Raw genomic sequence first — 19941 nt, forward strand, 5'->3', positions numbered from 1 at the left:
ACACAACCATCTGCAGTGAGATCTGGTGCCCTGTTCAGGCATGCAGGCACAACAGTGTATATAATACATAAATAAATCTTTTAAGAGAGAGAGAGAGAGAGAGAGAGAGAGAGAGAGAGAGAGAGAGAGAGAGAAGCACACTTGAAATTATTTATGGTTATTCAGATTCCATGACTGAATAGCCTGTCCTTACAATCATTCTGTAAATGACAATATATGTGGAATTCAAATGGAAAATGGCAGGGCATGCTGACAGTCAAATTGTGAATCAAGCTTACCCTCTGCAATGTCTGAGCATGATGTCCCAATGGCTGTGTCCCCACTGTCAGCGATGCTTGAGCAGCGGCTGAAGCGGCTCCGAAACGTCTCTGAGATAACTGGTGTCTGCCACTCAGTTCCCAGAGAACTGCCTTTCTGAATCACATTGGAACCTGTAACAAGAGGCATTTTTCACTTTAGTGTGAGCCAGCTCATGAAATTCGATTAAGCACCTTTTTGGGTGGACAGGTCAGTAAATTTTTATTAGGTGACTTCACATGTAATTCCGTAACTGACTATCCACATTGTTGAAGCTCAAGATTTCTCAAGATAGGCCCCTGTCAAAGAATTGGTGCTTAATCCAGGTGTATCATTAGCCCTGTATGACAAGAACATTTAGTTTAATAATCAACTAAACACCTAGAGCTACATTCTACCGCAGTTATACCTACCGACATATAAAACCTTATCATAGCAACATAGAAAGACTCACAATAGAGCCATGCTCTAGGCATGCACTATACTGCAATGTAGTTCTTGAAAACCTCATCAGCAGTAAAACATTCCAAGCAGGTTGACTGCTAACAAAGCAGTACATGGAAAACCCCAGGGTCTTATTTTGTAATGGCTATATCCACAGCAAACAGAATTAAACCTGTAAAACAGCAGCAGGCCACATCTTTCTTATTCACAGTCCCATTTCAGCTACTATGAACTCCTTAATTTACTTTTTATTAAAAAAAAAAAGATTTATTTATTTATTATATTTAAGTACACTGTAGCTGTCTTCAGACACCCCAGAAGAGGGCATCAGATCTCATTACGGATGGTTGTGAGCCACCATGTGGTTGCTGGGATTTGAACTCAGGACCTCTGGAAGAGCAGTCAGTGCTCTTAACCACTGAGCCATCTCTCCAGCCCCCTTAATTTACTTTTGTTGTTTAGTTTTATTTTACTACTGTTGTAGTTTGTTTTGGCTTTTGAGACATGACCTTAAAATGAAGCCTAGGTTAGCCTGGCACTTGCTATGCATGCCAACGAGGCTGGTCTCAAACTTAAGGAGATCAGCCTGCCTCTGCTTCCAGAATTCTGGGATTAAAGACATGTTCTATATGGTCATCACTCTGTAGCACAGGTTGGTTTCAAACTCATGGCAATTCGCCAATATTAGCCTCCTGAGTAACTGGGATTACAATGTGTGCCACTGGGCTCACCGGAGTTAGCTGATTTTTAATAAAAATAACATGAAACCTGAAAATATTAAAAGACAGAAATAAGATCTGCCAAGAAGCCTGGTACAGTGCCACCTACCCATAATCCTGTTCTTGGAAGGTAGAAGTAAAAGGACACCACATTTACATAGCTATTTCCAAGCCAGTCAAGGCTACAGAGAGAGGCCCTGTCTTAAAAACAAGTCATCTTTAGGGATTTTGCTTTTTTCCCTTGTCTTTTTTCCTTTTTTTTTGGGGGGGNGGGGGGGGTGCAGGCAATAGAGTCCTGCCTCACTACACACACACACACACACACACACACACACACACACACACAATTTACTGAAAACTTGAAGCTACAATACTTTGCCTAGTTTACAGAGAAGAGAGCAATGGCATATATGTCCAGGTCCAATATCTGCATACTTTACATGGGTTCTCAATGGATGAGGTTAGCATTCGGAGCCAAAATATTCTTCAATGTACAGCCTATGTAGTCTACACAGCATAGAATGATTTAATATCCCTGGTCTCTACAAACTAACTATCAGTAGCAACCCTCATTCAATCACAATGACGTGTGAATTATCCTACATGTCCCAAGGCCGCACAAAGAACAGATACTTATTTCAGTTCCTTGTTGAAAACTACTGCCAGTCTGAACCAGGGTACCCACAACAGGTCAGTCACATACATTTTGAAAATGAATCCAAAAAGGTTAAGGTGAGTTGGTGTGGTAGTGCACAGAGATAGGCATCTCACTGAGTTCAAGGTTAGCCAGGGCTACATAGCAAGTTCCAGGCCAGCCAGTGTTACACAGTGAGGACACTACAAAGACCCCATGTATGGGGCTGGAGAAATGGCGCAGCAATAAAGAGTACTGGAAGAGCCCCTGCTCTTCCAGGGAACCCAGAACTGGATTCCCAGAACCCACATGGCAGCTCACAACCATCTCTAACTCCAGTTCCATGGGATCTGATACCCTTTTCTGGCCTCTGAGGGCACCAGGCATGCATCTGGCACACAGACATACATGCAGGCAGAACACTTATACACAGCAAATCTTTAAAAAATTTAAATGAAAAAAGTTAAAGAAAACCCTCTGGTTTTTGAGCAAGAGAAAAAAAGAAAAAAAAAAAAAAAAAAAAAAACTAACAGGACCGGACCTCAAAGCTTCCTTAATGTACTGTCAGGCAAGTTAGATTAGGTGTTTAAATTAGCGTGTCACAGAAATGGCTCGGTGGTTAAGAGCACACACTGCTCTAGATAAGTATCTAAGTTCAGTTCCCAGCACCTACTCTGGGCGGCTCAGAACTACCTGTGACTTCAGCTCTAGGGGGATCCATCATCCTCTTCTGGCCTGGCCTGACACTTGTAGTCATGTACATACACCCACATGCACTTCATTTTAAAGTCTTTAAAATCTATCTCAGCATTTTGGGAATCCAGGTCGAGACGTTCTTCCCAGTTCTGAGTCCAGCCTGGACTCAGCCAGTTCTTGTCTACAAAACAAACAAGCAAAAAATAAAGTTCTGGGCTGGAGAGATGGCTCAGCGATTAAGAGCACACTGACTGCTCTTCTGAAGGTCCTGAGTTCAAATCCTAGCAACCACATGGTGGCTCACAACCACCCATAATGAGGTCTGATGCCCTCTTCTGGAGTGTCTGAAGACAGCTACAGTGTACTTGCATATAATAAATAAATCTTTAAAAAAAATAAATAAATAAAGTTCTACAAAGACTTAAATCCAAACTATTTTTGTTTTTGAGACAATGTCACCTATGCCTTCAAACTCTTGATCCTCCTGCCTTGACCTCAAGTGTGGCGCTGCAGGTGTTACAGGTGTGTACCACCAGTACTGGCTTATTCAAAAATCATTCATTTGTTCATTTTTTTCTTTCTTTGAAGCTCAGTGGAAGAGCTTGCATCTACAAAGCTTAGGATTCAAAGTTTAGCAACACCAAAAAATAAAAATTAAAAATAAACCAAATATATTATTTCTCTTTTGAGGTGGGTTCAGGATGTGCACATAACCCCGGGGGTGACCTTGAACCTGCAACCTGCCTGTCTCCCAAGAGCTGCATGTGGATACACTATCACAATCAGCTTACAGTTACATTATTTTTTAAACTTCTGTGAATTTCCTAAGTCGTATCAGAAGAGCCACATAAATAAATGCACCAGCATCTACTTATTCTCCATGTAACTTAGGTGCCAAAGCTTAAGTTGAAATTGGAAAATATGGTTCTACAGACTATTCGCCTTAGAAGCAGGCAAATGCCTTATTCCGTCAAGGTTAGTGTGTCTGCCAAGTACACCATTTTCCTCTCAACTCCTCCTATTCACAGTGCATACTCTGAGTTTCTCCTGAAGGTAGCCTTTCTCTGAGGACTCCCACTGTTTGAATTATACTCTGATTTGAAAAAATATAGCCGGGCGTGGTGGCGCACGCCTTTAATCCCAGCACTCGGGAGGCAGAGGCAGGCGGATTTCTGAGTTCGAGGCCAGCCTGGTCTACAAAGTGAGTTCCAGGACAGCCAGGACTACATAGAGAAACCTTGTCTCGAAAAACAAACAAACAAAAAGCCTGCTCTATATACACCCAAATTATTTATTTATATATAGTTTTATAGGCAAGGTTTCTCTGTGTATCCCTGGCTGGCCTGGAATGTGCTTTGTAGACCAGTCTAGCCTTGAACCCAGAGATTCATCTGCCTCTGCCTCCAGAGTGCTGGGATTAAAATTGTACCACCATGCCCAGTCTATGTGATGTATTTTAATGTGTGTTCTGTGAGTGTGCACTTTGAGTTATACGGTATTTTCCTAGCTAGCTGTGCAGGTGCCTCACACTTATAATCCCAGCACTTGGAAGGTGAAGGCAGGAGGACCAGGATTTCAAGGTCATCTTTGGCTACAATGACATTTCAGACCAGCCTGGGGTATATACACAGTCTTAAGCTTAAAGTCACCAGCAGCATCTGTATAGCCAGGTGTGGTGGCATAGAGTGACTGCCTCAGGTGTAAGATCAGGCTGGTCTACACAGTGAATTCCTGGTCAGCCAGGACCTCAGGACCTCATCACCCCGGCCAAGCCAACAACACCGAAACAAAACAACAAAACCGGCTTTTGTGTATGTGCTTTTGTGTATGTGTACCCCACTTTTGTGTATGTGCTTGTGTTGCTGTAAAGACCTTTACTAATTTGAAAAACATGCTACTGGAGACAACAAAAAATGGCAGGAAACTTTGACAGGAATTGCTATCTTGCATAATATTAAAATTATAATTTACCTATAAGATAGTGCAGGGCACACGGCAAATATTCAATACTACTGAAGGCATCTTGAAGTCATCCAGATGCTTATCATGAGGCCTACTGTGAGAAGCAAGTTGGCCAACAAAAAGGCTCAGGGGTAGAAGCACTTAGGCACAACCTTGGCAGCATGAGTTTGATGCCCAGATCCCACAAGGTGGCAGGAGAGAACAACCCTTGAGTTGCTATCTGACCTCCATGGCACATGGACCTACACACACACACACACCACACATCATATCACATGCATAAAAATGAAGGAAAGGAAGGGGGGGGAGAGAAAAGAAAGAGAGATAGCAAACCTAAGAAGATACTACAAAAATGTACCAGGGTCTACCATGAGCCAGGTTCTGTGAGACTCTGAAGTTAAAAAGCATTTGTCTAGTTAAATTTAAAAAAAAAAAAAAAAAAAAAAAAAGTCATTTCTTGATAAATATCTCCCCACCAAAAAAATTTCATGTTATTTTACTATTCTGATCTGAAATTTGCTTCTGTAACTAAATCCCTCTCACTGTATTTGTATGTGTGTTTATATATACATACTTCATATACCTACAGTGTGCATCTATTGAGCTTTCAAAAGCTTGTCAATCCATTCTAGAGATAAATTCTCAGCTCTCTTGGTACAAGAGATGGCGGGCATCCAAGAATTCCAATCTTTGTGGAGTAGCACATGAGTAGAACACAGTGATTCATGCTGTTCCTCCCTGACTACTCACCTGGTGAAGTAACATGAGGAGACCTGTCATTTGGGTATTTTTCTTGCATGGCCATCAGTTACCTGAGACAACTGCAGAATGAAAGAGTAACCAGTCAGAATTTTCCAGTATCTTTGTAAAAATTATGTATATCTCTGTTCCCATTAGATGAAACAAAACAAAACCCACCATAAACTTGACATAAAAGTAAACAAATTCTGTTTCCTCCTAACTCTAACAATATGCTCTGACATTAGACTGTGTGTGTGTTGGTGTTCCAACTGCCCAGCTTCAAATGCTATCCCAATTCTCAACTTGAGGTACCCATGCTTATCAACTAGCTATAAACCAACGGTCCCATGACTCCCTCCTAGAGTTTATTTGCTAGAATGGTTTACAGAACTCGAGGAATCTTTATTTGTACTAGTTTAGATCAGGCATGATGACACATCTATAATTCCAGCACTCAAGAGGCAGAGTCAGGAGAATTACCACAAATTCAAGGCCAGCCTGGTTTACATAATAATCCAGGTCAATCAGAACTATATACCTTGGTTAGAAAAATAAATTATGGTCTTATTATAAAGATACTACAAACCAGGTAGTGGTGGGGCACATCTTTAATCCCAGCACAGATGGATTTCCAAGTTCGAGGCCAGCCTGGTCTACAGAGTGAGTTCCAGGACAGCGAGGGCTACACAGAGAAATCCTGTCTCGAACCCCCGCCCTCCCAAAAAAGATATTACAGCCAGGTGTGGTACTGCATACCCATAATCCTACACTTGGGAAGCTGAGGCCGAAGAATTACCACAAATCTGTGCAACACATTGAGACTGCCTCCAACAAACAAAACAAAAACAGGAAAAAGGAGAAAAGGGGCATATTACAAGAGACACAGGTAAGAGATGCATATGCCAAAGGCAAATAAGGGGTACAAGAGCTTCAGAGAGAAGACACTCCCTTGAGTTTGCTACTGATGGGGAAGCTAGAAATGATAAACTGTGTTAATAAGGATGTACAAGTAAACTTGGTTGAGAAAACATAAGTTACACAAAAGTAGAATTTAGCTAAAGGAGTGCTGCCTCAAATATACTGGAAGATATAGGTGGCACACTAACCAGGTTTCCTGTTAGACTAGGGACTGTAGAAAGCCAAGAAAATAGGAGCTTAGAGTTACTAAGGATGTTATAAAGGTTTGTAAAGATTTGCCCACCAAGACTGCTGCCCATTGAGCTCTACTGCCAAATCAAAAGGAGAGAGTTCTGCCAGGCAGGCAGAGTAATCCTGGGTACCACCCCACCCACCCACCCCAGAAAAAAGAATTACAAAAACTACCCAGGGGCTATCAGTCAACAAATACTTATTAGCATATGAAAAGATACATAGCATTTTGAAGATTCTAAGGCTATTTTACTAGTATACCACAAGCAAGAGAAGAAACAAATACCTATCTTACAAAAGCGTACCATATACTCAAGCATTTTCCCATAATTTACACTGCACAGTATTTTAAGGCTAGAGAGATTGCTTAGCGGTTAAGAGCACCAGCTGTTCTAGAGGACAAAACTTTGATTCCCAGTGTTCCCTGGGTGACTCACAACTACTTATAACTTTAGGAATTCAACACTCTCTTTCAGGTCTCTGGTGGCAGGCAGTAGGTACACATATGGCACCCAAAAAACTACCTAGACAAAACACCCATACATAAACATCTTTAATCCCTGCACGAAGAGGCAGAGGTGGAGACATCTCTGAGTTCAAGGCTACCCTGGCCTATACAGAGACCAGGATCACCAAGGTTACACAGAGAGACCTTGTCTCAAACAACAACAACAAAAAAGAGACCAAACCAACCAGGGACATGGTGACACAAGCACTCCCAACCAACCAGGGACATGGTGACACAAGCACTCCCAACCAACCAGGGACATGGTGACACACGCACTCCCAACCAACCAGGGACATGGTGACACATGCACTCCCTACCAACCAGGGACATGGTNACCAACCAGGGACATGGTGACACATGCACTCCCTACCAACCAGGGACATGGTGACACATGCACTCCCAACCAACCAGGGACATGGTGACACATGCACTCCTAACCAACCAGGGACATGGTGACACATGCACTCCCAACTACTCAAGAGGCTGAGATAGAAAGACTGCTAGATACTACAAAAAGTTCAAGAAACACATAACCTGGGAAGTATATAACAAGGTCACATCTCAAAAAACAAACAAAAGGGGCTGGAAAGACGGCTCAGTCAGTGGTTTAGCCAGTAGACCTGAGTTCAGTTCTAAGCACCCATGTCAGGCAGGTCACAGCAAGCTGTAATTGCAGCTCCCTCTAGGGGACCCAACCCCCTCTTCTGGACTTCATGGGCACTTGCACTCACATCTCACATGCACATACCACACACATATATATATATATAATTAAAATTAAAAAAAAAAACATTTTTTTGGCTAGGTGATAGTGGCTCGCGCCTTTGATCCTAGCACACAGAAAGCAGAGGCAGTTGGGTCTGAGAGTTTGGGCAAGCCTGATCTACAGAATGAGTTCCAGAACTACACAGAGAAACCTTGTTTCAGAAAAACCAAACAAATAAATAACATTTACTGTATGTGTGCACAACAGCGCACCTGTGGAAGCAAGAGAACAAACTGTCAGGGTCAGTTTTGTACTTCCACCATGCAGATGAGGATCCCACTTGGGTGGTTGGGCTTGAGACAAGGGCCTCTACATGCTAGTCACCTCATCCAAACTGTGGAGGCCAGACACAGACAGCAAGTGTTTTCCACTACATTTTCTGAGGTACTGTCTCTTTACTAAAGAGACATACACTGATTCAGCGGGACTGGCTGGCCATACTACCCTTACCTCCAAAGTACTGGGGTCAGAGACGCATATTGCTGAGCCCACTGGAAATCCAAACCCAGTTCCTCATGATTTGTAGCCAGCTCCCTAGTTCCCACACAGTTTTTCTTAAGCCAGTCTCTGTTTCTTTCTTTCAAAGTACTGATACTTGAAAACTTTAGGGTGAGGGCATAAAACAGAGTTTCACTTATGCCAGGTTGGCCTCAAACTCACTAGGTAGTTAAAAATGACCCTGAACTTGTGATCTTTGTCCCTCTAATTCCCGACTGCAGAGATATCAGACCTAAGAAACTATGTTTTAAATTTACAAACAAATTATTCATACTATGATTATCATTCTGATGTGTATGTGTACCATACTGCATGTGTAGAAAATAAGTGGGTAGCTGTGGTGGTTTGAATACGCTTGGCCCAGGGAGTGGCACTATTAGAAGATGGGGCCTTGTTGGAAGAAATGTGTCATTGTGGGCATGAGCTTTGTGACCCTCATCCTAGCTCCCTGGAAGCCAGTCTTCTGTTTGTTCAGTCTTCTTTGGAACAAGATGTAGAGCTCTTCTTATACCATGCCTGCCTGAACACTGCTATTTGGGAGACACAGGTTAAGACTAATCTAGGTTCTTGCCTTTAATCCCAGCATTCAGAGGGCAGAAGCAGGAGGATCTCTTTGAGTTCAAGGCCAGCCTGGTCTATAGTTTGAATTCCAGGATAGCCAGGAATCCCTGTCTGGAAAAACAAGCAAGCAAGCAAGCAAGCAAACAAACAAACAAACGACTATTCTGGGCTATATGAGACCCTATTCCAGAAAACCAAAATGAAATAAACAAAGGAAGGAGGGAGTGATGGAAAGAGAGGAGGATGAAGTCAACTGTCAATGCTAACAAGGAGACAGCATTGTGGCCAGCAATGAGTGGACTTTCTCTGTATAGCCCTTCACTCAGGTAAGGCCAGACCTCTGGCTAGACCGCACTAAGTGAAGCTAAGTTCCATTATTAAGTATTTAAACAGCTACACATAGGAACACTGTACACATGCAGGATATGGTATGGGCTTCTCAAGAGGACTTTGTTAAGGTGTCTTTACAACAGCTATCAAAGATGCTGTGGCTAAGTTCTCTTGGTCAAAGAATAACAAGAGTTACCATTAAGCAAAGTCTAAGATTACAGTAAAAATATATTAACTAATTTAGTTATTTTGTAAGATTGTTTCATGAGGTGTATTGTTTAGGTTTGTGGAAGCACTAGCATGGTAGACTCAAGACTACAAACACACCAGCCCTAAGTATACAATTATCTGTTGTTTTTAATGCCATTATTTGAGATGTCATTAGGAAAACAAAAATGGGGGGGCAGACACAACAGGAATTCAGAAACTGAATTTATGAGTGCCCAAAATAATTTGAGAAAATTCACAGGATACAATTCTTAGAGGTGAAATTCAATTTTGAAAGGGGAAAAAAGGCGGTTATATGGTACGAATTAGTGTACTTTACTGATCTCCACAGTGCTACCTTAGCAAAAAGCCAAGAGGCCATCAACTCAGTACTGTAATAACATAATGGAACCATACTCTAAAACCACATTTCCTTCATAAAAGTATCAAGTGAGCACCCAGGGAGCAGAAACAGGAAGCCTGAAGGCTCCATGTTTGCCAGAGCCACACACTGAGTCTCTAAAACAAATGAGCTGGAGAGATGGGTCAGTGGGTGGGCTGGAGAGATGGGTCAGTGGGTGGGCTGGAGAGATGGGTCAGTGGGTNGAGATGGGTCAGTGGGTGGGCTGGAGAGATGGGTCAGTGGGTGGGCTGGAGAGATGGGTCAGTGGGTGGGCTGGAGAGATGGGTCAGTGGGTAGGAACACTAGTTGCTCTTTCAGGGGACCTGGGTTGGATCCCAGCGCCCACAAAGTACCACAAAACAAGCAGTTTTAACTCCAGCTTCAGAGGAGCTGACATCCTCTATACTCTGTGGGCACCGCATATATAGCGCAGACATACATGTGTGCCAGCAAAACACCCATAAAAATAAAGACCAAAAACCCTTCAAAGTAACAACAACAAAATCTTCAACTTATGGCTAGTTATCATCAACTTATAGCTAGCCATTCAACTGATGGTCAGTGAGTTAATGATATAGCATAACCACCCACTTATTAGTGATGCTTCCTGTCCACACCAACTCTACCCTCTCAATGGGCTCTTTTGCCCTTCTCTTTCTTTTTTTTTTTGGACAAAGGGTCTTACTACGAAGTTCAGGATGACTTTAAACTTTTAATTTTCTTTCTCTGCTCCCAACCCCAGTACTAGGTAGAAAATATCAATTTTATTTTGTTATCCTTTAAGAAGAACCAAACAGAAACCACAGTGTATTCTAAGACATTTTCAAATTCAGAATGAAGTGAAAAAAGAACCCCCAGAGCCTCCTAAGGCTGCTATTTAGGAACCCGGTGGCTCAACTGTACAATGGTCCTCCTATATCCATTTAGAACTAATTCCAGGAATGCCTCAGGCAGTAAAATTCAGATGTTCATGCTCCTTATATGTATGGTACAGCATTTGTATGTAACTGCGGTCCATATGTACATTTTAAATAATCATCCCTAGAGACTAGGTAAAAATAGTCCACTGTTAACTATTGAGAAAGCTAAGGCACAAAGAATCCCTGTGACTGTCCTTAACATTATTTACAAAAAAGTAAATAATTAAATAATTATATATAAAAAGTACAAACAATCCTAAGTTCATTAATCAGATATGATGGATAAATGTGGTAGAACTGTAAATCCGGGTATCATTTGGCTACAAAAGGAATGAAGTAAACTAGAAAGCTTAGCTGGTTAAGTGCGTGACTGTAAGCAAAGGCACCTGAGTTCAAACCCGCTGGTGCCTGCCTGCAGTCCTAGTGCTACAGAAGCACTGGCACGAGGGTCCCGGGGCTTGCTGGCCAGGCAGTCTAGCCAAACCAGAGAACTACGGCCCTGGAGGAAGAATAGAAGGGACCAGAGGGCTCAAGGATACAACAAGAACACAGCCCAGAATCAACCGACCAGAGTTCATGAAGGCTCAGAGATCAGGGAGCCTATGGGGTCTGACCTGGGTCCTCTGCATATAGGCTATGGCTGAATAGCTTGGTGTTCTTGTTAGATTGCTAACAGAGGGAGTGGGGGCTGCCCTGACTTTTTGCCTACTTTTGAGACACTATTCCTTGTACTGGGTTGCCTTGTCCTGCCTTGATGTGACAGTATGTGTCTGGTCTTATTGTAGCTTGCTACACCATGTTTGGTTGATATCCTTGGAAGGCCTGCTCTTGTCTGAGGAAAAGCATTTGGATCAGGAGTTGGGAAAGAAGGAGGGTGTGGGTGAGAGACTGGGGGTAAGGGAGTGGGGAAAACTGCAGATGGGATGTAGTATCTGAGAGAAGAATAAAACATTTTTAACAAGGTGGAGACCAATAGAGAAAGACACCTACCATCAACCTTTAACCTCCACATATACCCACATATATGCATACAGACATGTACATGTGAATATACATCCCACACATATATAATGGAGTTGGTAGGATAATACAGTGCTTACTATACAAGAGTGAGGGACCTATATTCCATCCCCAGCACCTGCATAAAATCCTAGGCATGGTGGCATATGCCTACAATCCCAGCACTGGAGAGGTAGAGACAGAGGATCCCTGTAGCTTACTGGCCAGATATCCAAGTGTCATCAGGGATCCTCAGGTTCCACTGAAAGCCTGACTCAACAAGTGGATAACTCCTGAGGAACAATGTCTGAGGCTGACCAATGGCTCCTACATGTACCTGTACACATTACCTAAACAAGCTAAATGAAGCCAAACACCAGTAGCCACATTTTGCATGGACTCAGTCATATGAAATGTTTAGAACAGCTAACTTCACAGAAATAAGAGCTGAACAGGCAGGGAATAGAGAGTAATTGCTAATACATATAATCTTTCTTTTTAGGGTGATCAAATATTTAGGGGTTAGATTCTGCAGTGGAACATTTTAAAAACCAATGAATTTATGTTAGTGTATGCAATCACAGCTCTCTCAAAAACTACAATGTTTGCATAAAACAAATGCCAATTGTATTTCAGAGTTTTGTTTTTTTCTTTGGGGTCTTATATAAATCAGGCTAAGCTTAAACGTGTAGTAATCCTTCAGTCTCTGCCTTCAGAACCAGCCTCCGGAGCAGTGGTTCTCAACCTTCTTAATGCTACGACCCTTTAATATAGTTCCCCATGTTGTGGTGACCCCTAACCATAAGATTATTTTTATTGCTTAATAACTATAATTTTGCTACTATTATGAATAATAATGTAAATGTGTTGTACAAACCCTGTGAAGAGTCATTCACCTCTCTGCACTGTGTATGCCCTCTGCTGTGAGGTAGCCCGGACGGGAGGAGAGGATGCTCTCTGCCCCTCAGCTTCTCAGCCCTCAGAGGCAGCTGGGGAAAGGTCATGAGGGCTGAGAGCTAGCTCTGTACATCAACAGTAGCAGCACTCAGGAGAGTGGGCCCTGTGCCTCACCTGGGCAGCACAGCAGTACTGGGCCGATTGAGAAGGAACAGATGAGCCATCCTCAAGGAGAGAGAGAGAAAAAGAGAAAGAGAGAAAGAGAGAAAGAGAGAAAGAGAGAAAGAGAGAGAGAGAGAGAGAGAGAGTGAGAGAGAGAGAGAGAGGGAGCTCGAGTGCAAGCTGGCTCCATGATTCATCTGTGGTGAGGTGGTATGGGGGGTGGGGTGATGCCCTCCCCCCTTACCCCTCACCATCTGCAGCAGTTGGGGAAAACTGGCCATAAGAGAGGGAGAGGTGTCCCTGCCTCCTACTGATGGTGTCATTGGGTGGCCTAGCCAGAGCAGTGCTGTAAAACTCACCCTGGTGGTGCTGATAAGGGTGAGCAGGGGGTTGACCAGCTCAGCTTACCAGCCAGACCCAGATCCAGGGCACTGAGTTGGCCCATCCCCAAATCTGTGCCATCTGCAAATAGTTGAGATCCATGAAAGGGCCAGTCCTGCTGATCCAAAGCTGCAGGGTCCCCAAGGCACAGGGCAGCAGCAGGAGGATCCAATACGTATGGTGTTACAGAAGCCAGGGGTCTCTCAAGCCAGACCAATGCCTCATTGCAATAAACATCTGCTATTGACGATATAGGGACAGAGGGATACACTGGCGGACACACTGTGACAGACTACAGCTCCCATGATGACGTTTTCTATGCTTTGATTTTGGTGTGTGTGTGTGTGTGTTTTAGTTGGTGGGGTTTCAAGGGTAAAGGGTGGATACAAGGGGACAAAGAGATGAGTAGGACTGGGATCCATGGTGTGAAACTTACAAAGAATCAATGAAAAGTTAAAAAAAAAAAAAAAACATAAATCTGTGAATAAAGTTTTTAAAAGTATCCCCATAAAGAATAAACCGTATAAACTATTCTAGACTTTTTCTTAATAAGCTTAGAATCAGATGAGCAACAATAAAATTTTTTTTAGGCTGAACATAGCACACTGTAAACCCAGCACTCTGGATGTTACACAGGGGATCTTCAGCCTGGACTACCCAGAGTGTATCTGTCCTAAAACATCAAATCAGGACTAGAGAGCTAGGTTAGCAGTTACGAGTGCTTACTGCTCAGGGCCCATGGCAGGCAGCTCACAACCTGCACCTCCAGCTTCAAAAGATCCAAGACGCTCTTCTCATCTCTGCAGGAATTTCACAGGTGTGTGTGTGTGTGTGTGCGTAAATCTAAAAGAACAACACAGCCAACCAAACCAAGGAAAAGTCTAAGACAGTAGCTCATCTCTTAGTGCTCTTATACACTGAGCTGGCAGAGACAAAAGAATCTCTAGTGGTTTGTGGGCCAGTTAGTCTGGTGTGTGCAGCAACAAACAACAAAGACCTGTTCCAAACAAGTTAAAAACAAGGACTGATGCCTGATGCCGTTCTGTGACTGTTACACAAATGTCAGGAAACAGGGATGCCCACAGTCTCACTAATAAACACACATACCACATAAAATATAATAAATATTTAAAATATTAAAAAAAAAGATTTTCAGGGGCCAGGTGGTAGTAGTGCTTGCCTTTAATCTCAGGACTCAGGAGGCAGAGGCAGGCAGATCTCTACAATTTCGAAGCCAGCTTGATCGATAGAGTAAGTTTCAGAACAGCTAGAGATACATACAGAACCTTGTCTGGAAAAAAACCAAAAGAACAACAACAAAAAGATTTTTAGGACTCACTGAAGGCTATATAGATTCTCTAAAATATTATACAAACAAACAACAACAAAACCCAAACACAATTAATCAACTATACAGCTAAAGAAATACAACTGAATGCAAACAGGAAGAACTTGGTAACTAAATTAAAAGTGCATACACTACAAAAATGTTCACTCACATAAAAAATGTAACACGAATGCAAAACTTCCTATTAAACCTTGTGCTAAGTACTTTATATATACATTATGTGTCCTGTTTGATACTCATCAATTCTGAGTCAGTTAATATTATCAGCCTCCTTTTACAGATAAGAAAATAAAGGTTTAGACTGAGGGGCTGGGAAGACGGCTGAGTAGTTAAAATGCTCACACATAAGCAGGGAGACACCCAGAACTCCTGGAAATGCCAAGTGGGAGTGGGAGCTTACTGTAACCCCAGCTTCAGAAGGCAGAGACAGGGGATCCCCAGAGCAAGCTGGTTCACTAGACTACCTATATTGACAAGCTCTGAGCTTGACTGAGATAAGCTCCTGCTTTGATGAAAAAGATAGAAATCAATGACTACTGCCATCAACCTTGGACCTGTGTAATCATGTGTGCATGTGCGTATGGACATTCAGGTTCTCAGGCCTGGCAGCAAACACCTTTATCTATTGAGCCATCCTGAAGGCCCAGCACATTGTATTTGTTAACTTTGTTTTTCTCTGTGTAGCCCTGGCTGTCCTGGAACTAACTCTGTAGACCACCTCCCTCCCTCCTTCCCCCCCTCCCACACACACACACACACACACACCCACTCTGATAAATATCACATGTACCTAAACACACTTCTGCCATTTTGTACTATGTATTTATGCGAAGCAGTGTTCTCAGTATTAATAGTGATAACATCAAAATACCAACTCTAATAAATGTTGAAGATGATCTGTATCCTGCAGTATCAAACTGTCATCCAAAATTGCTTTTGGTTTCTGTGACAATTCGTGTAGCTCACGTTGGCCCAGCGTTTGCTGTGTAGCCAAGGACTGCCCTCAAATCTCCGTCTTCCAAGTGCTGAGAACATAGGCATGGATCACCATCCCGGCAATATTTAATTATGTACAAATAAGCACCTCATTAACATACAAATTAGCTGCTGTCTTTAATAGATGATAAAAATTATACACATACCAAAGAACTGTGTTTTCTTGTTTTGAGTTTGGGTCTTCTATGTAGCCTGGCTAGAACTTAATGTGCAGATCAGGCTAGCACTGAACTCCCAGGCAATGATGGTGGGGGTGTTTTTGTGCATTGTGTATTCAACTGCTGACTTCTGTACCCCAGAGATCTGGGTGGTCTGAACTTGGCACCGTCATTATTATGAAGCGCTTTCTGACTTGAAATTTTATCAAACATTGCTCTCCATCATCTTCAGATTGGTCAATTAAGAGCTTATCAGTCTATAACTGGGCAGGAGAGGGTAAGGTGGGTCTTCCTAGCTCAGAGATGGAGAAAGAGACTGAGAGAGCAAGAGAGCAAGATCAAGAGAACGAGAGCAAGTGTGAGAGCAAGGGGGAGAGAGAGAGAGAGAGAGAGAGAGAGAGAGAGAGAGAGAGAGAGAGAGCATCTCAGGTGGGACAGAGGAGGTCACCATGAGGATGTATATGAAGAAAGAAGTGCTAGAGTGAGTCTAAGACGACAGGTAGCACCTCATGGCTAGAAAGTATGCCAGGCCAACATAGTCAGGTTAGAGTACCTCAAACCTACCCAGTTATAGTGCTGAAGCCTTTTAATAAATATAAAATATGATTTTATATATATATACATATATGATATAAAAGAAACATAAAAATCTCTGACATTACTTGGGAACAAGGGTGGGCATAGAAAAGCCCCCAGTACATTTAATTTGGCGCCCAACGTGGTGCTTAAACCACCCTGATATTAAGAGTCTCATGCTCTACCGACTGAGTTAGCCAGTACTTTAACAAATTCTTCTGCCTCAGTTTCCTAAGTGCTCGGATTACAAGCATGAGCCACCAAACCAAGCTTCAAATAACTGTTTCAAAGTAAGTTTATCACTTATCTGTAAATGTTTAATATACTTACACACTCAAGATCTCACAAAAATTTTCCTGACAAAAAACGGGATCAAGAGTGGCAGTCTAAGGGCCGGAAAGACAGTCGGCTCAGTGGTTGGAGCCCTGGCTGCTCACAATTCAAAGCAGCCGTATGGCAGCTCACAATGGTCTGTAACTCCAGTTCAAGGACTTCTGACACCCTCACACAGACAAGCATGTGGCAAACCACTAATGAACAGTAAGAGAGAGTGTGTTTAAAAACCCCTGACCTGATACTATATTCATCAACCCAAAGCTACTGAGTACCTACTATTTGCCTGTTTCTGCACCAAGTTAGAAATATATCGTGTTAAAGAAAAACGACTGGTCATATGTGAGCCTGCAATCTTAACTATGGAAGCTAAGACAAAATTAACATGAATTCAAGACAGTCTGGGCCTGATACGGTGCTGCACATCTGTAATCCCTGCAAGAGAGACCAAAGCAGGAGGACCTCTGGGAGTTCAACACCACCCTGGACTACATCATAAGTTCGAGGTCAGCCAAGACTACAGAGTGAGACCTTGTCTCAAAATCCAAAACAACAACAGCAGAAGCCCAGCCTGGTCTATACAGGAAATTCTAGGCCAGCCTGGATTACATATCAAGACCTAAAAACAGAAAGAATAGGGAAGGCGGGCAGGGGACCCAGCTAAGTAGTGGAGTGCCTGCCTGGGCTAAGGGTTTATTTAATGCTCAGTATTTCAACACCACCACCACAACAAAACAGACACGGTCTGACCTTCCTGATTTACCGAAGTCAAATGTTCTAACACTCAGCTAGACTAAAGTTCTGATTCATCCCAAACCTCAGACCAGGTTACTCAACTCGGCCACCACTGACCTTAGAGCTCCAGGGAACTGCGGGCAGGGGCGAGGAGGAGGCTGTCTCCCTACAGGGATCTAGCAGCATCGCTAGCCTCTTCGTGCAAGATGGAGTTGCAAAAGCCCTGGTCTAGGCCATCCCCAGGCGTCCTCTGCCCCTCAACTACCCCTCAGCTCAGAGGCCACCTCCGCAGGGATCGCCTGCAGACCTCACCACACCGGCGCCTTCAGTTTCCAGGCCCTACTCGCCGAGTGACAACTTGCTGAACGGGCCGTGGGGCTCTTAACGAGGGCAGGGGGCGTCTGGCACACAAGTATGGAAACTGCCGTGGAGTCAATGACAAAGGGGAATGCGAGGCGCAGGGGGAAAGGGACGGAGACGCGAGGGGGGCGTGTGAGGATCCTTAGCCAGGGAACTCAGCCGGTGAGAGGAGAGATTGGGGTGGAATTACCGCTCGGTCCATCTGCGCATGCGCTTCGCTCTCCACGGGGTTCACCCCCCCACACCCCTAAGAAGCTAGGACCCGACTTTCCGAGGTTTTCCCGGGGTTACGGAAGGAGGGACAGGGACCGCCGCTTCGGCGGGAGCCTCCCCCCAAAGAACTTACACGGGCCAGAGAGCGAGCGGCGACCCCCCTCACTCTGGGTCACTGACGGCGGCGACCACGTCCGCACGAGCGGCGAATCCGCTCCTCAGGTCGCCTAACGGCCGTTCCACGCCCGTCAAGCCGCACGCCCCGGAGCGCGCGCCGCCCAGCTCCGCCTCTCTCCGCTTGCCGCTGGCCAATAGAAAGCCTAGGCGCCTGGCTGCCCCGCCTCTTTCTGCCTACAGTTGACCAATGGAGACTCAGGCCGCTCTCGTGTCCCGCCCCCTTTACTGTGTCCTGGGCTGTGGGCGGGTGGATCCCTACGCAGGAGGCGCTGGACCGGTGCGTCGCTCTGCGCATGACACAGGGGCTACAGGGGCTACTTAGCTCGGTCTCCTCGCACCATACCGGGTCCCGCCACTCGGTGGCGCTGTGTCCCCGCGAGGCTTAGGGTGGCCTGCCTGGCTTTGGCTAGGTTTTAGGGAATCCCGCCTAATCTCCATCCCCCTTCCCTCCGGAACCAGGAATTAGATTTTGCCTGTGACCTGCCAGGGTCACTGGCTACTCAGGGGTCACTATTAGAATTAAGAATTAATGATGAGCCCGGCAGTGGTGGCGCATGCCTTTAATCCCGGCACTTGAGTTCGAGGCCGGCCTGGTCTACAGAGTGGATGTTTAAAAATGAATTGATGAACTGATGGGAAGAGAGTTTTCCCAGTTGGTGGCTTCTATTTCTTTTGTAGGGAAGGAGGGAACAAGGGCAGGATGTGGGCTGAGAAGAGCTGGTCCTGAGAAGGAAAGAAACTTGAAATTGTGGACCTGTTAGGATTGAAATCTATAAATGGCAACAACAAAAACAAACAAACAAACAAACCATGAGCTGGGGTGATGGAATCTGCCTGTAATCACAACTCAGCAGGCTGAAGCAGTAGGATCAGGAGTTTAATGCTAACCTGGGCTATACAGTGAGTGTATTTTTAAAAGGTGTGTTTCTACAGTCCTCTCCAATAGGGTCTTGCACATCTGTTATGGAGCATCTGTTATGGATGTTGGGATCTGACCAGTCCTCACAACGGAACAGTACCTGCTCTCAACTTCCCCTTGTTTTATTTTTTTGAGACTGGGTTTCCTCAAGTCCCAGTTAGCCTGGAACTTTCTTTACAGCCACGGTCAACTCTGAACTAATCTTTCTGCATCTACTTACCAGGTTCTGAGATTACAGGTTTGACCAGATATGCCTGGCTCCATTGCCCTCTGTAAGTTGAAAGTCACTCCGCCATGTGATAATTTCCGTGTGAAAATGAGTCCTCATAATTTAACACTCTTTGGATTCCCATTTCAAAAGCAGTTGTACTTTAAAAAAAAAAAAGATTTATTTATTTTTGCATATGAGTGCTCTATCTGCCTATACACCTGCATGCCAGAAGAGGTCATCGGATCCCATTACAGATGGTTGTGAGTCACCATGTGGTTGATGGGGATTGAACTCAGGACCTCTGGAAGAGCTGACAAGTGCTCTTAAACTGAGCCATCACTCCAAACCCCCATAATGTTTAAGTATGCATAAATCATCAGTTACATTTTTTTTGTCTACTCAGAATTTCGTATAAACCAAGTTAGCCTCAAACTCACTTTGTAATTCAAGCAAACCTTGAACCCTGATCGTCCTGTCCCTACCTTCCAAATGCTGTGCGTAATTTATTCTTTAATTTTTTTTTAAGATTTATTTATTTATTTCATGTATGTGAGTACACTGTCACTGTCTTCAGACACACCAGAGGAAAGCATCAGATCCTCCCTACAGATGGTTGTGAGCCACCATGTGGTTGCTGGGAA

At 43.9% G+C, this 19941-nt stretch overlaps 1 protein-coding gene across 1 annotated transcript in view; it reads right to left on the reverse strand.

Annotated features, from left to right (window-relative positions):
* The window catches only part of Cep85 (centrosomal protein 85), a 42775-nt gene extending 24506 nt beyond the window's left edge, over positions 1 to 18269 (reverse strand). The window contains exons 1-3 of the mRNA XM_021200068.1: positions 18127 to 18269; positions 5503 to 5573; positions 279 to 431 (exon numbers count right to left, since the gene is read on the reverse strand). Coding sequence (XP_021055727.1) covers positions 279 to 431; positions 5503 to 5557 — 208 coding nt within the window. The 5' untranslated portion in view covers positions 5558 to 5573; positions 18127 to 18269. The remainder of the gene's footprint in view (positions 1 to 278; positions 432 to 5502; positions 5574 to 18126) is intronic.
* Between the last annotated feature and the right edge of the window lie 1672 nt (positions 18270 to 19941).

Source organism: Mus pahari, chromosome 6 (assembly GCF_900095145.1).
Source record: "Mus pahari chromosome 6, PAHARI_EIJ_v1.1, whole genome shotgun sequence".
Lineage (NCBI taxonomy): Eukaryota > Metazoa > Chordata > Mammalia > Rodentia > Muridae > Mus > Mus pahari.